General features: G+C 46.2%; 1 protein-coding gene across 1 annotated transcript in view; it reads right to left on the bottom strand.

The window, feature by feature from the left end:
* Positions 1 to 16,178, bottom strand: part of RFX3 (regulatory factor X3) — a 144,314-nt gene that overhangs the window by 101,508 nt on the left and 26,628 nt on the right. The window contains exon 4 of the mRNA XM_029054663.2: positions 8,211 to 8,285. Within this exon, the coding sequence (XP_028910496.1) occupies positions 8,211 to 8,285 (75 nt within the window). The remainder of the gene's footprint in view (positions 1 to 8,210; positions 8,286 to 16,178) is intronic.

Genomic DNA, 16,178 nt, shown 5'->3' with positions numbered 1-16,178 from the left:
GTCGATCGATCCATCCATCCATCCATCCATCGTATATATAGGGCGCTTTCTGCGCGCCGAGCGCTGTACTGAGCGCCTGGGAGAGCAGACTGTAGCAATACAGAGGCGTTGGGAGGCGCACTCCCCGCCCACAGTGAGTTTCCAGCTGTCGGGAGCTTCGGGCCCAGAGGGGCTTCACGCAGAACAACAACCCCCCGAATCCCGGAAAGCCCAGAGAGCGGCCCCGTAGAGAAGCAGCGTGGCTCAGCGGAATGAGCAGGGGCTTGGGGGGGGGGGGGGGGGGGGTCGGAGGTCATGAGTTCGAATCCCGGCTCTGCCCCTCGTCAGCTGACCGTGGGCGAGTCACTTCACTTCTCTGTGCCTCAGTTCCCTCATCATCTGGACAATGGGGATTAACCGCGAGCCTCACGTGGGACGACCCGATGACCCCGGATCTCCCCCAGCTTAGAACAGCGCTCTGCACATAGTAAGCGCTTAACAAGTCCCGACATTATCATTATCATCATCATTAGAGAGAGCAGCACAGGCAAGCTGGGAGCTGAGATGCGAAAAACACGGGACCTAGGAGCGTACGCTCTCTTCTCTCTCCGGCTTCCCCGTTACACCTGCGGCCCTATCACAGGGTTTCTGGACGGTTGTATTCATCCTAGTTGACCCAGGATGAGTGTAACTGTCCAGGAGCCAGTCCTCCTAGATTCAGCCCCATTTTTTTTTTTTTTTTTTAAATGGCATTCGTTAAACGGTTACCACGTGCCGGGCACCGTGCTGAGCGCCGGGTTAAGCGGGTTGGACGGGGTCCACGCCCCACGCGGGGCTCGCTAGCCTCGATCCCCGTTCGACAGATGAGGTAACTGGGGGGCCCAGATAAGTAGGTGACCTGCCCAAGGTCACACGGCCGGCACGGGGTGGAGCTGGGATTCGAACCCAGGCCCCTCTGACTCCCAGGCCCGTGCTCGATCCACTAGGCCGTGCCCTTTCCACGCTGCTATTACCCCAAGCTGGGGCTATTGTTTGACAGCGCTGGTCTCTCCCCATTTTCGGGAAGGTAGTTCGGCAGAATTCGCAGCCTCTGCCAGCGACGCTAGTTGTCTGCGTTCGGCTTTACCCAGAGGCACTGCTGAAGGGGGGCGTGGGGTGCGGAGGCGGAAGAGGGGAGCTGTAGAATGAGGGTTAAAGGGGTGGAGGGGGAGGGAGAAGGGGCTCCCCTCTTACCATCTCCAAGCGCCTCGAGGATCGAGATCGTGTCTACTAATTCTGCCTCCCTCGCCCCGGACCTCAGAAGAGTGCTTCGCGTACAGCAGGCGCTCAGTCAACGCTACCGACCCATCGCAAGAGGAGAGCAGCAGAGTATGAGGATATGAACATATATTCGTTCGTTGAAGAGTATTTATTGAGCGCTTCCTCTGTGCAGAGCACTTGGAATGTACAATTCGGCAACAATATTGGGAAGCTTGGAGAAGAGGGAAGGGGAGAGGAAGAGGGGTTAGGTAAAGATTGGCTCGGTTAGGCCGAAAAAACTCCTAAGCAAGAACCTCTTACGCTACTTGACGGGTAGGTATATCTGTAAACGTTATTTAAAGTGGAACACCCGTGGCCTTAATCACAGGCGCAGACTACACGAGCTGTAGAAAGGGCCGAGGAAGAAAACCAAAGACGAGTTGACAGTGCGGAAGCGAGCGGGGAAGAAAGACAAGGAAGAAGCATTCTAGAAGATGGCTGAGAAGCATTCAAACGGAGAGGGGACGCTTAGAAAAAAAGGTATTTCTCGATAACTGAATTTAAGATGGTGATCTTAGAGCGATGACAGGAAAACACTCCAATTTATATCAACGGCTTCATATTCAGGCACACGTATAATTCTGTAGCTATTCTTCGTGTAACTGATTCTTTTGAGAAAACGGAACCAAGTCACCTAGTGAACTATTCAAAATCAATCAGTCAGGCTGTGGTATTCATTGAGTGCTCACCGTGTGCAGAGCACTACACTAAGCATTTGGGAGAATAAGACAGAAGAGTTGGTAAACGAGATCCTCGCACTCACGGAGCTTACAGTCCGGGGAGGGAGGCAGACGTGAAAATAAATTACAGATAGGAGAGCAGCAGAGTATAAGGATACGGACATATATTCATTCATTCGATAGTATTTACTGAGTGCTTACTATGCGCAGAGCACTGTACTAAGCGCTCGGAATGTACAATTCGGCAACAACGTAATCTGTGGGGGGAGGATAAGTAGAAAAGTGCTTAAAGGATAGAGACCCAATAATAATAATAATAATAATAATAATAATAACGACGTTGGTATTTGTTAAGCGCTTACTACGTGCAGAGCACCGTTCTCAGCGGTGGGGTAGATACAGGGTAATCGGGTTGTCCCCACGTGAGGCTCACAGTTAATCCCCATTTTCCAGATGAGGGAACTGAGGCCCGGAGAAGCGGAGTGACTTGCCCACAGTCACCCAGCTGGCAAGTGGCGGAGCCGGGATTCGAACCCATGACCGGGACCCAGGTACATAGGCGATGCCAAAGGGAGGATGAATAGGGTGGGAAAATGAACGATTAGTCAGGGAAGGCTTCTTAGAGGAGGTGAGATTTAAGGAGGGCTTTGATGGCGGAGAGAGCGGCGGTCCGGAGGATATGAAGGGGTAGGGGGTTCCAGGCCAGAGGGAGGAGGTGAGCAAGGCGCTGATGGCATGGGAGCCGAGATCGAGCTACAGTAAGTAAGACCGGGGTAAGAGGAGCCAAGCGGTCTGGCTGGGTTGGAGTCGGAAACCGGCCAGGTAAGGTAGGAGGGAGCGAGCTGATTGAGTACCTTAAAGCCGACGGTAAGGAGTTTCTGTCTGATGCGGAGGCGGACGGGCCACCACCGGAGGTTCTTGACGAGTGGGGAGACGTGCGCAGAACGATTTTTTTAGAAAAGCGATCCCGACGGCGGAGGGTGGTATGGGCTGGACGGGGGAGAGACCCGGAGACAGGGAGGTCACGAGAAGGCTGATGCGGTAGTTGAAGAAGGCCACGATAAATGCTTCGACCGCCGTGAGAGTCTGTGCAGAGAGGAAGGATCGGATTCCAGAGACGTCGTGAAGGTAGAACCGACGGGGTTTGGCGAGAGACTGAATGAGCGGGTCGAATGAGAGAGCTGAGTGGTGGACAACGCAAAGTTTACGGGCTGGTGAAACAAGAAGGATGGCGGGGAGTGGTCTCGTTGTCTACAGTGACGGGAAAGTCGGGGAAAGGGGAAGATCCGGGTGGAAATACGAGGCCTTCTCTTTGGGACACGTCCCGCTAGAAGGACGGTGGGGCGTGGTCTCGTCTACACTGACGGAAAAGTCGGGGAGAGGGGACGATCAAACGGAGAGGGAACACTTAGAAAAACGTAGGAAAGATGAGGTGTTCTCTTTCGGACGTGTTAACTTAGCGGTGTCGGTGGGACATCCAAGTAGAGATGTCCCAAAGGCAGGAAGAAATACGAGACCGCAGCGCAGGAGAGAGGTCCCGGCCAGAGAGGTGGGTCCGGGAATGATCCACGAGGACCTGGTCGTTGAAGCCCCGGGAGCGAATGAGCTACCGAAGGGTGTGGGCGTAGACGGAGAATAGAAGAGATAGGAGGAGACCCAGGGGAGGACCGTGTCAGAGAAGCCAAGGTTAGAAAGTGTTTCCAGGAGAAGGGGGTGATTCCCCAGGGTTCAAGGCAGCTAGGAAGATTAGTCTGTGAGGGTTCGTAAAAATGAATCCATTTCTACCGACTCTTTCCATTTCATACTTGCCCTCTTGCCAGATCCGACCGCTCCGTGAAAAGGAAATTCTAAAAAAACGGCAGTTGAAACAATTTCTCGCCTACTCGCCCTAAGCTTTCGAGTACGTCGCTTGGGCACATCAGAGAGCGAACACGTTTCGAAAAGAATAAGTTCTGCGAATCGACAGAAAATTCACCGCGTGTGCTCCGCCCGCCTTCTGCAAAATTAAATTCAGACTAAAGAATGATAACAGGAGGTAAGTAGAAGTGTAAGTAGAAGTGAGCGTTCATGACTCAAAATTCACCTTCTAAAAAGGCGGGGTCAACGCTAGAAGTGAAGCGGAGGACTGAAACAACTGTACAGCTCATTCCGCCGAAGTGAATTTCCTTGACAATTGTCAGTATCCGTATCCAACATGCAAGTATATGCATCGAGTGGCTACTGTGTAGGGGCTTAAATTTTCTGACCACGCAAATACATTTTGCTGAGTGGCTACCACGTAGAGGTGCCTACACTTTCTGGCTGGCGGACTCACTCCTCCACTGAAGACTACTGAAGCCCTAGCCTAACTGTAGAGTGAAAGAGAATACATTTTGCTGCTGGTTCCTTTTTCCATTTCTCGATATGGCTTCAATTCGGATTTATCCATTCATAGTCAACAAGACCTATTATCCACTCTAACAATTTCAATCCCAACATCAGGTCTTCCAAGGATGAAATATTCTATAAGGAAGAATTTCTTATTAAAGCTTTAAAGTGAGTAATAGGGAGGCTCATAATTGGAATACGGGTTGGAGAGTTGACTCTCCCAATGGTGCTCTTGAAGCTTTGAAGAACGAGTAAGTGGAGAGAGTATTTTTACCTGGGCTTAACTACAAGCCATCAAAATAATGAAGTGTCTTATCGTTTAGGAAGCGGGAGGCTGAATTTGAGTTCTTCTGGCATTTCTTTAAACCCACTGAGCCTTCTGAAAGTTTTCAAATGTCTTTTATATTGCTTGCTTACAATAAAGATGAGGAAAAAAAGTGGTTAAAAAATTCCCAAACAATGGAGACTGTAATCTTTATCCCGGTGTAAAAAAGAGCCTCATTATTTTACGAATGAAATGACATAAGCATACACGATGGTAGAAGCCAATGTAATTTTCAATCTTTTTAAAACATTTTGGTTAGATTAAGAAGAGTGAACGATTCCCTTCTCCCAGAGGAATCGGACTGCTCAAACTCCCCAAGTCTCTCGTCTCCCCGTCCCCCCTCCCCCCTCCCCACCCCCCAAGAAAAAGCATTTCCAAATTAACTTCTATATGCAACATTTGGGATATTTTTCCAGATGGATGATAACCCATTAGGATTCATTTTAAGTGCAATTTACTAATGATATGCACTCCGACAGATGTTATTTTAGCCATAATTGACATTACCAATGTTGGAACAGCCAAGTCGAAGATGAGCATAAAACGGGGAATTTTGCTTTAGCGTAGATAAATTTTAGTGGCAAAAGGCGTGAAGTGATCATTTGCAGGATTACAAATTGGAAAGAAAAAACTGCCTCTGGCTTTCTACAATTTCAAATAAATGCTGAAAAATCCACAAGCCTATAAACCTTACAGATGTTGCAAACCACCAATAAAAATCCAGATTCTGGAGCTCTGCACATCTCAGGTTCGAATTTGGAACCAAGGAAATCGCTCTAGATGTAAGTTCTAGATAAAATCTCACCTTTTAATTTTCAAAACGCTTCCAACTTGATAGAGAACTTTAAAGACAGAATGCTTTTCGACATTGCCTTTCAGTAGGAATTTACAACTCGATGGAAAACAGTTCAAATTACAACATTACCAAAGATCTAGCGGTTAGGCGTCAACCATAATTTATGCGAAGAGCCAGTGTAAACTTTAAATCGTTATACGTAAAATTGGTAGGGGCATCCATGCTTTCAAAAAATAGTGCCAACTCTATTGTTAGAGGCTTGAAAAACATAAACGACATTAGCATGGTGATGGGGCTTATCGTCATACATTTTACGGGTGCTCTCTTCCGGGGGATTTTAAGCGAGTCCTGTTGATACACTGGTTGGTTCAGAAAGGAATGTGGAGTATTTTATTATGTGAAATAGATAAAAATAGAATTGGGATAGATTAAAAAAAAAAAAAACGACATTAACAATGCCAGATACGTCCTGCTACGACACAGTATAAAAACTTTGTGACAGTTACAACCACGCGTATAACTTGCCACAATGTATAATACACAATAAAGGCACAGATTACAACACACCTGCTTGTTGTTGATGTAGTTTCATTAACATCACTTATTTTTACATGAATTATATTAGAAAAATCATTTCAAAAGTTTACATTTTTTTTTTAACAAATCCACATTAAAATAAAAACATATAAATACGGTCTCCTGCCAACATGTTTGTTAATGAACAATTTAATGAAATAGCCCAACAAAATCATTAATACAGCGGAGCTGAAGATGAACAGATATCCGGGATATAAACTGTGTCTTGTATATCTATCTAATTACAGATAGGTATACGTATTCTCTCCCGCCTTCTCTTTACAGGCGAAAAGATATATATTTTTAATTGACGGGACAACGTGAAGTCTCGATGACTCACTGTAGCAGAAGAGAGTCCAAATGTGTCAAAGTCTAGAAGTTCACATTTGAAGGTTGGCAGACATCAACTGATCTTTATGCTCTACAGTGGGGGGCTCAGCTCATGGAGACCCACAGATCCAGGATTCAATTTGGGTTTAAGGGGACGCCATTTGGGCTGGATTCTGGAGCCCGGGCTGGGGTCGGGGTCTCCGCCAGGGTCTCCGGTCTTTGTAAGAAATAACTGAAAATTCTTCCATCCCTCTACTCACCTCACAGTTCCAAAACTCCTCAGTCATCTCCCTACCCTTCAGTGTCACTCAACCCATTCCGTAACATGTGCAAACCAAGCCCGGAATCAGTAACAAAGAAGTAAAACACGTTCAGGACACACAACAGACCGGGGAACACTTCACATCCAATTTTCCAAAAGGAAATGAAAAGCAATGGGACAAAATGAGACTTTTTTCCACAAGCCTGGCTGAACATTTTTCATCTTAAAGAGAATCTGTTTTCATTTCTCAATTAACAGGCATGACGCACTTTCAGTCCTGAAAGGACACTTCAAACGACCTTATCAAATCAGAAACAGCAAAGGAGTGTAAGGAATGAACTAAATTTACTTGGGAATATTGACTAACATTTTTAGGAATTCCAAACATGCTACAAATTAGTCTTCGTCTGCTTTATTCTCATTCATTATACACAGTATTTGTCATTCACCGTAGGACCTAGCAAAATATAAGCCCACACTTGAAAAAAAAAAAAAAAAAAAGACCTAACGTGAACAGACTTTGGTCAGATGGGGGTATAAAAATCACAGATCTCTTCAGCAAAACTCTGGGTAACCATTTCTTTCTCTGGTTCAAAAATGGGGAGATTAAGTGAAGTATTGGGGAAAGGGAACGACAGGGGATCAAAGTACTCTGAAACGATTTCGTTGCTGCATTTAACGTTTCCACTTTCGCCGGGGGAAAACTCTTACGAAAGGCAACACCGGTAGCTAAAGATTTAGGCTCAGAGTCCTTCTTTTTTGATCTAGTCCGACTTCACCTCAAATGTCACAAAACAATACCTTGAACCAGCAGCTGGATAGCTTCCCAGGGACTTCTCACCATTCCATAAAATTCTCAACTGATCGTTCCCACACTTACCAGCGTCACTGTGATGCTTCATCTGATGACAGTGAGCATTAGTACACGGAAGACATGGAGCACTAATGCTATGGATCACATATTTAAGTTTTAGAAAGGATTACATGCCCACAGACTCATTGCCTTTAGTTCAGCTTAATTTCTTTCGGTACTCAGGCCAATGGACCACGCCGATTGGTATGGCTGCCTGATGCCAGTTTATAGATCACGTGCAATCGTATGTCACTTTCTAAATGATTCATGCTTGGGTTTGTCATTCAGATTTTAAATGGAGAGGATATTATCGGTGCATGCATTTTCCTTTCTCCCTCCCCCACAGATTATGGTCGATTCCCTAGTTATTCCATTATTTTTTTTTTTTTTTACATTTTTCTAATATACGTGGAACTAATAAAGAATCTGGATTACGTAGAACTCATTAACTCAAAACTATTAAGAGTTTCGTTTTTTTAACCGACAAATGCCTCGTTCTTTCATTTCAAATAGGTTAAGTTTTCTGAAATGAAGCAAATCCTATCAAAGAAAGGAATCGAGGTCTCCAGTGTTGAGACATTTTACTGGCTAAAATAGCGATGGGTGATGTACAGATTGTAAGTGACCGAGAAAGAGGGTTAAGAAGCCAAATAAACGAGTAAATGACTAAAACAAGCATTTAGAGATAAGGTAACATGCGGAACAAGCAAGAAATTAGTTTACATGAAGAAGAGGCAACTTACATGGCTGTTGAGAAGAGAGCTTCTGTGAGTGGACAGACCGTCAGACTTTTGCAGCGTCTCAATCGCCATTTCAATCTGATAATAGATTTCATTAAAAAAAGGGCTCAAGACAAGATAGTACAAAAAGGCTAACCAGAGAAATTTTGATAGAAATTTTAAGGTTCAATTTTTGCTTCAATGTTGATTACTGACTAGATAACAGGGGCACCGTTCCCTCCTCCCTCCTCCGAAAATATAACAAAAACGAGTCACATGACAAAAGCAAACCAGCTTGAATATTCAGGCATTCTATTCAGAGAGAGTTCTACAGCACAAGAACCCCAGTAGACTTTTCCAAGGCTATGAGAACCACAACAAAAAAGATGGAACTGCACAGTTCAAAGACCCAGATGTGGAATAGAAACCAATGTATTTTTTCACATCACCCCACCGAGATAATGTTCAGAATATTATCTGTGATATTATGAAAGAGATGCATTCCTTCAGATCCTGCCTTTAATCTGCACTCCTGCAGCGTGAGAAGAAGTTTGGAGATAACTCTATTCCGCCTCGTTTTCCTCACATTTAACTCGGAGTATCTGAGAATCCACCACCGAAGCAACATTAGCGTGGACTAACGGAACAAAGCCGTCACGTTCTGACAGCGAGCGTTATCTCGGAATACAAGGGACAGCTCTTCCTATATGGATCTCTCTCTAAAGGTGCGGTGACGACAGAGACATCAGGAATGTGAGCGACTGTGAGATGTAACACAGAGAAACAATTTAGAAGCAAAGAAGAGAAAGTACAACCCGAGAAGCAGTTCACTGGCACAAACTCACCAAGGGTCAACAATAAACGTGCCTTCCCCACTGAAAAATGTATTCTTAAAGACATATCTCTGCACGCTGGCCCTATTAAGTACTCCTGCATCGCTTCAGTTTTAAAAAAAAATAGACTTAGCAAGCTGACGTTATCACACACCCAAACTGCGGCTCATGTGTTTAACCTCTGAACGGGAAACTCACATCCTTATAACGCGAAACCTTTCCTGAGCTACGAGGCGCTTGGCCGATTCCTTCATTAGCGCTTTGACTAGATCATCAGCTTTTTACTGACATTAGTTTGCGGTGAGTTCAATACCTAAAGAGTCTTACGCTTGAAATTATTTTATGAGTTCTCTGTGAGTTCGATGTTTGAAATTGAACAAAAATCCTCACAAACCATCGTGAATTCAAATCGCTAAAATAATTAACTTGCCGGAGCAGCCCTGGAATTTATTAAAGCGGTAACAGATAAGAAAGGGTCTTACTGTCCTCACGTCAACAACTCGATGCAACCGTTTGGGTTTCGGGAAGGGCCCCGAGCGCAGCCCTAGAGAGGACAGGCATCATGGGGAGTTGGAAACGTGGACCGGTATGCTTCTCCCCGAGGCAAATGCCAGAATTCAGAAACCCAACGTTAGCCTGGGGATTACCTCCCGATCTTATATATGCTGGACTGAGATAATGAAGCAAGCCACTCCCTTCAACGACTTTTGCTTGGCACACCAGAGAAAACTCCATGTCATCTGTACACAGTCTGTGATATACAAAATGGGACGTGATTATACTCGGCCAATTTAGAATTTTTTCCGGTCAAAAGTGGGCCTGTAACTCTACTAACGGCTGACGGCAGGCGGGTAGAAAAAGAACTATCATCAAATCATCATATCCCGCTCCTTTACAGGTCAGGATACGCTCCTCAGATGTTAGGTGTATCGTTTAATCTTGTAAAAAACTAGAATTGAGACTTTCTAAGCCGTCACCGCAGTTTAAGCATTTGACACGACTGGGCTCCCAGGACATCTCCTTCTTTCTTCAATTCTTATTTCCCAACAAATAATGTAAGTGGGTGATTTAAATGCTTTGTTAGTATTCCAAGGAATATACAGGACTTCCAATAAAATCGTATAGCCAAGGATTCCAGGCTATTTTTACCATGAAGTAGTTGGAATTGTAGATATTAGATCTTCTTGATGATGCACAAACATAAATGAATAAAAGTCTTCAGAATCCACGGTTATAATGGTTTTGATCCACGGTCCCAGAAAATAACTGGAAACTGAGCCAGTTAAAATGAAACGATGATTAACATGAACGATAACTAAGATGTGAAATTTTGTCAGAAAAACTGTCATAGAGTATAAGTATAAAAGCAGAAGGGAAACTTAGGAATCCTCCCGTTTCTACATTTTGAGCAACTTCAATAACGTTTTCACGCCATTTCAGACTAGATGCGTATTTCTTGGAAGGTACCTTTCCAGCTCTAAAAGAAGGAAGAAGAGATAGAATTTCCGAAGAGTGGAATGCAGGAGCTGGGTCAGCATGGAAACTGTGATTTGGGTCGACCCTCTTCTGCACCCTAGAACTCTTAATACTCGTTTCGACTCGAGATCCCATGGGTCGCATAAAGCTCCGAGGTTTCTTGAATTGATATCTACAGGAGACGGGACCCGCTCATTCAGTATGGGTGATTCCGCTGAATCGGAGAGCACGTGAGAAAATCAGTCTACGACAGATGCGAGGGTATAGCCGCCGGAGGGGTGGCGGGGGGTGGGGGGTGGGGGGGGGGGGCAAAGAAGAGGGAGGGAAAGGAATCAGGAAGAAGGGGAGAGTCTGGTCAGCCTGAAGCCTCCTAGCTGCTGCAGGGGAACTTGGTGGGGTTTTAGGCGGGGACAACAGGGAAAATGAGGAGACACCGGCAGTAAAAGCCAGCATGTTTAGACGAACGTGTTCAGAGATTAGCTGTGGCTGCTAGGATCCTGTTTTTCTCTCAGGGGCTACAAGGCATAATAATAATAATAATGACGACGACGATGATGGTAATAATATTTTAAAATACACTGCACATCAATGCACCCCCGTAGCAGATCTGGGAAGACGACGAAGGCTCCGGACCGTTTGGGGGCGGGGATGCTTCGGTCCCTTGCTTGGAAGAAAATTCTGCAGATGAAAACTAGCTCCGGATTTTGATTGGCAATCGAAATGACCTTTAGAGTAAAATGAATATGCATCTTGCATATCCGTCCGCGAGGCAAAATGAATACTGAACGGATGACTGTACTCTGGAAATGGGAGTCTTGATCTAATACTAACCTCGGCTACTGAAACTCTTGAGAGATCTCGGGTAAGTCGCCTAACAGACCGTGCCTCTCACTGCCCCTCTGTATCGTTCCATTGCCTCGCAGGATCAGTATGAGAAGAAATAATATTTGTAGTATATCAAGGGGTTTTATTTTCTTCAGAAGAAAGGCAGCACACATATTATATTAATGCGTATTTTTGGTATCTACGGTTAAACGGGTGGAAATGAGAGTACCGGGGATACTCATTCGGGCGTATTTGCGGGGCGCTTACTGTGCGCAAAGCACCGTACTGAGCGCTTGGGAGAGTACCATACGACAACTGACACATTCCCCGCCCACGACGAGCTCACAGTCTAGAGGGACTTATAGTGACTTAACAGGAGATCTTCTATGCCTCAGCCTTTAATGACGACAAGGAGGCCCCTGGCCATTCCTAATTCCACAATCTCCTGTATCACTAAGAGGCTGTGGGCTGGGCTTCCACTGCGAACAGCAGCGGTGGGATGCGCTTGGTTCCACCAGCCCAAGACCGTTTCCCCATGGGTGTCTCTGTCCCCGGCTACATGGACGAGAAGAGCAGATTCCTAAACTCGCCTGACGGCGACGGAGGTAGGGTCTAGCGAGGGAGAGCCGGAGCAGGATTGAGCTTGACATCTGAAGACCCAGAGTCAAACAATACACTGATCTGAGAGAGCGACTTTCCACCCAACGATTTCAAAGCACTGTATTGTCCCCGTAGGGTATGAAGAGAAGGGTTTCGTTCGCCCTATTCTTAGGGCTCGGTGCAGCCATTTTTTCCTTCTTTTCTGACCCGATTTCTTCCCCCGAAATGGACTTCCTTCCTTTCCTTCTAAAGTATATAATGTATATTATTTCGCATTCGGGACAGCTAGGAAATACTGGCTCCTGAGCTTTACCGTGGCTCTTGAGGAGTTAGCATAGGATTCCCTCACATTCCCGGCCCACTGACAAGTCACGTTTCCCGGTGGAACCGGAGCGTGAGGTAAGAAGGATGAGGCCCCCTTTAAGACTCCACCTCTTCATATCTATTCCTATTCTTTGAGCAACTGCCCAGCACCACTGGGGCCTCTCCTCCAACTGTCCTCTGGGACCATTCCTAAGACTCTGAGTTTAACACCCTTACTCCCAAACGCCGGCACTGCCAGTTAACGTGACTTGCTAGTTAAGCTTGTATACGTCGGCATGTGCTGATATTCAAAAAGGGCCTAACAAAACGCACTGTGATGTAAAAGATAATGTCCCATCCTCATGCAGCAAGGGTGTTCAATCAGTCAGTCGATGGTATTTATTGAGCACGTACCGTGTGCGGAGCACTGTACCAAGTCCTTGGGAGAACGCAGTGCTCTGCCCACGGTAAGTACTCAATACCACTGGCTGACTAATCAACATTCACCTGGTCAAGGGTCAAGGAAAAAAAAAAATCAGCCAAATAAGGTTTTGGGGGGGGGGGGGGGGCGGGGAGAGGCACAGGGTTTCCTAGAGTTCTCTGAGTGAGCTAAATAGGAGGAGCACTACATTTTAGAAACAGAGTCTCCTTGGCACTGAATTCTGACAATTTTAAACCTACAGAAGTTATTCAAAATATTTAGAAAAGGTCAGCGTGGCAAAATATCTGCTTCTAAATACGCCACGTGCTTTATATTGGAAGAATGATCTCCTTCCACTGTTGTAAAACTGGCATACCTGATAAATGAGAAATCACTTTTCTTAAGAAGGTCCTCTGGTCTGGTTGGATAACCTTTCCCCCTTAACTCCCACCTTCTCATTTTGATGACATAATCACGTACCTGACAGATAAAATTAATTTCACGGAAATCAACTGTAATGGCACTCAGAAACAGATTTACTCCGAGGGTAACACTACAGGAATTTTTCAGGTTAAGATTAAGCGGTAGGAGGTAAAGCAAAGATTGAATTTTCACTAGGCTGCTACCTTTTGCAATTTATCCTGCAGACCGGGATATTCAGACACACAGAGAGCAATTTCACTTTCCAAATATTTTATCAAATATACTCACTGAAAGAATATCAGAGTTATATTCCTTGCTTATATTAAAACAGCCTGTTCTTAAATATCACATAATGTAATTACTGCCACAAGGAACTGGCTGTAGAAGTAAACGGGTTTTCAAAAAAAAAAAAAAAAACCCACAGAGACGACTCTTGATTACTTATGTTCCTTTACCATATTTCACAAATCCAAGTCTTCCTATCCAACCTTATGGGCACCACCAGGTTCAAGCCCTTGATTCTCTCAAGTCATCTGCCAGTCAACATGAGCTAACGGAGGGCCTTTTATATGTCCTAAGGCGGGTTAAAGTCTCCATATAAAGTCCACACCTGCATTTTAAATACACCGGGATTTTCAGATCTCTCCATTCAGTAGCTCAAATTTTCAGTCTTCACTGTCTCTCTCTCTATTACATTTGTCCACACATATACGTGTGTGTGTGTGTGTGTGTGTGTGTGTATATATATACGTGTATTTACATATGCATATGTACGTCTTATTGTTGAAATACTGTGAGCATTGGCTGAATTATTTCTTCCTTATATATATATATTTACATATGCATATGTACGTCTTATTGTTGAAATACTGTGAGCATTGGCTGAATTATTTCTTCCTTATACACATATTTACATATGCGTATGTACGTCTTATTGTTGAAATACTGTGAGCATTGGCTGAATTATTCTTTCCTTCTTCACTCCTCTATATATAGTTGCTCATGTCTTAAAGTACCATTTAAAACACAATATGTTTCACTATGACTACCCATTTCTCTTGGAATAAAAGAAAAACCCGTAACCCTTGGCTTTAGTGGTCTCCACTAGCTGCTCCCCTCTTTCCTATTCACTCTCTTCTCCCGCCGCACCCCAGTTCACCAACTTTGCTCCTTCCGTATTTACTCTAGCTCTCCTTGAGGGCAAGGAGCCCAACTTCTACTTTTCAGGTATGCTTCCTACTACAGAGAAGCAGCGTGGCTTAGTGGAAAGAGCCCGGGCTTGGGAGTCAGAGGTCGGGGGCGCCGATCCCGGCTCCGCCACTTGTCAGCTGTGTGTCTTTGGGCGAGTCACTTCACTTCTCTGGGCCTCGGTGATCTCGTCTGTAAAATGGGGAGCCGCACGTGGGACAACCTGATGACCTCGTATCTACCCCAGAGCCTAGAACAGTGCTCGGCACACAGCACGCGCTTAACAAATACCATCATTACTATATGATGACCGCTCGGATCGGCACAGTAGCCACTTAGATGGAGAGTTAAGGGCAGATTTTAACGATATCGTGAAGGTTGAACCGACAGGATTCGCTGACGGATTGAAACCGTGGACCGGATAAGGGAGATGAGTCGAAGGCAACGCCCCGGACGGCTGGGGGCTCGTGAGACGGGGAGGCCGATGGTGCTATCTACAGTGAGGGGAAAGAGGTTGGGACTGGAGAGGTAGGCTTGGGAATCCTCAACGTAGAGATAGTAGTTGAAGCCAAGGGAGCGAATGGGTTCTCCAAGGGAGTGGGGGTAGGTGGAGGATAGAAAAGGTCCCGATACTGAGCCTTGAGGAACTCTCACGGTTAGAAGGGTTAGAGGTAGAGGGAGAACCTGTGAAAGAGACTGAGAAGGAACGGCCAGAGAGCTAGGAGAACCAGGAGAGGACAGGGTCAGTGAAGCCGCGATCGGATAATGATTCGAGGAACAGGGGATGGTACCTAGCGTCGAAGGCAGCTGAGAATTTGTTGAGGACTGGGACGGAGTAGAGGCGGCTTGACATAGCCGGAAGGCTTAGAGAGAGGGCGGTTTCTGGGGGGTTAAGAGGGTGGAAAGAAGACTGGAGAGGGTGGAGGAGAGAAATGGAGAAGAAGCGAAGGCAGCGGGTGTAGGCGACTCATTCAGTGAGTTTGGAGAGGAACGGCAGGAGGGAGACGGGGTCGATAACCGGATGGCGCCAGGGTTCAAGGGAGGGTTTGGGGGTAGGACGGGGGTACGCGAGCATGTCGGAAAGCACTGGGGAAGAAGCCACTGGAAAGCCAACAGCTGAAGATGGCAGTTGGGGAGGAAAAGCGGGTCGGGGGAAGTGTTTCGATGAGGCGCAAAGGGATGGGGTCGGAGACACAGGTGGAAGGGGTAGATTGTGACAGGAGGTGGGAGATGCCCTCTTGAGCTACTGCTGGGAAGGAAGGACGGGAGAATCAAGGGCGGGGCAGGGGAAGGGAGGGACTGGAGAAGAGCGGGGGCGATTTGGGGGAGATTTCAATTTTCTCAGGAGAGTACGTGGTCGGGTTATTAGGGTCAAAAAAATGGGGCACTGAGGGGACGGGGGGGTTTGAGAAGGGAGTTCAATGTCTTCAGCAGCTGGGATGGGCAACGGGCAGAGGAGTCCATGAAGATGAAGATTACAAATTGCTCAAGGCCAGAGGGCAGGTCTTTTACTGTATGTGTTTCTAGTATACGTTCCCAGGATCATAGTACAGCTCTCTCTTCCACAGTAGGTACTCCGTAAACGCTCCTGTTGCTGCTGATTCGGGGGCCAGTCGAGTCCCTCACTTCTCTTTTCGTCTACTATCGGCCTTTGGCTATTCCGTTTCTCGCCCGCCACGCCGATTAGAGGGAGGGCAGAGGAGGGAGCGGGGGCAGAGCGGAAGTGACCCAACTTTCCTAACAGCTAGAAATTCGGGAGAAAGTGGAAATGGATGGCCCAGACGGGGTCTTTCGTAGCAGTCTCCGTGCGTCAAAACTTTAGGGCCAGACATCAGGCCGGTTTAAGTCTGAGGGGAAACTCGGAAATATGGTCCGATGCCAGTCCGATTCCCGATTTTGCTTTTGGCCAGGCGTGAGTCTAGC

The sequence above is a fragment of the Ornithorhynchus anatinus genome, chromosome X5 (assembly GCF_004115215.2).
Source record: "Ornithorhynchus anatinus isolate Pmale09 chromosome X5, mOrnAna1.pri.v4, whole genome shotgun sequence".
In the NCBI taxonomy this organism is placed as follows: domain Eukaryota; kingdom Metazoa; phylum Chordata; class Mammalia; order Monotremata; family Ornithorhynchidae; genus Ornithorhynchus; species Ornithorhynchus anatinus.
Note: the sequence above shows the minus strand (reverse complement) of the source record. Positions and strands in the feature narration are given on the sequence as shown.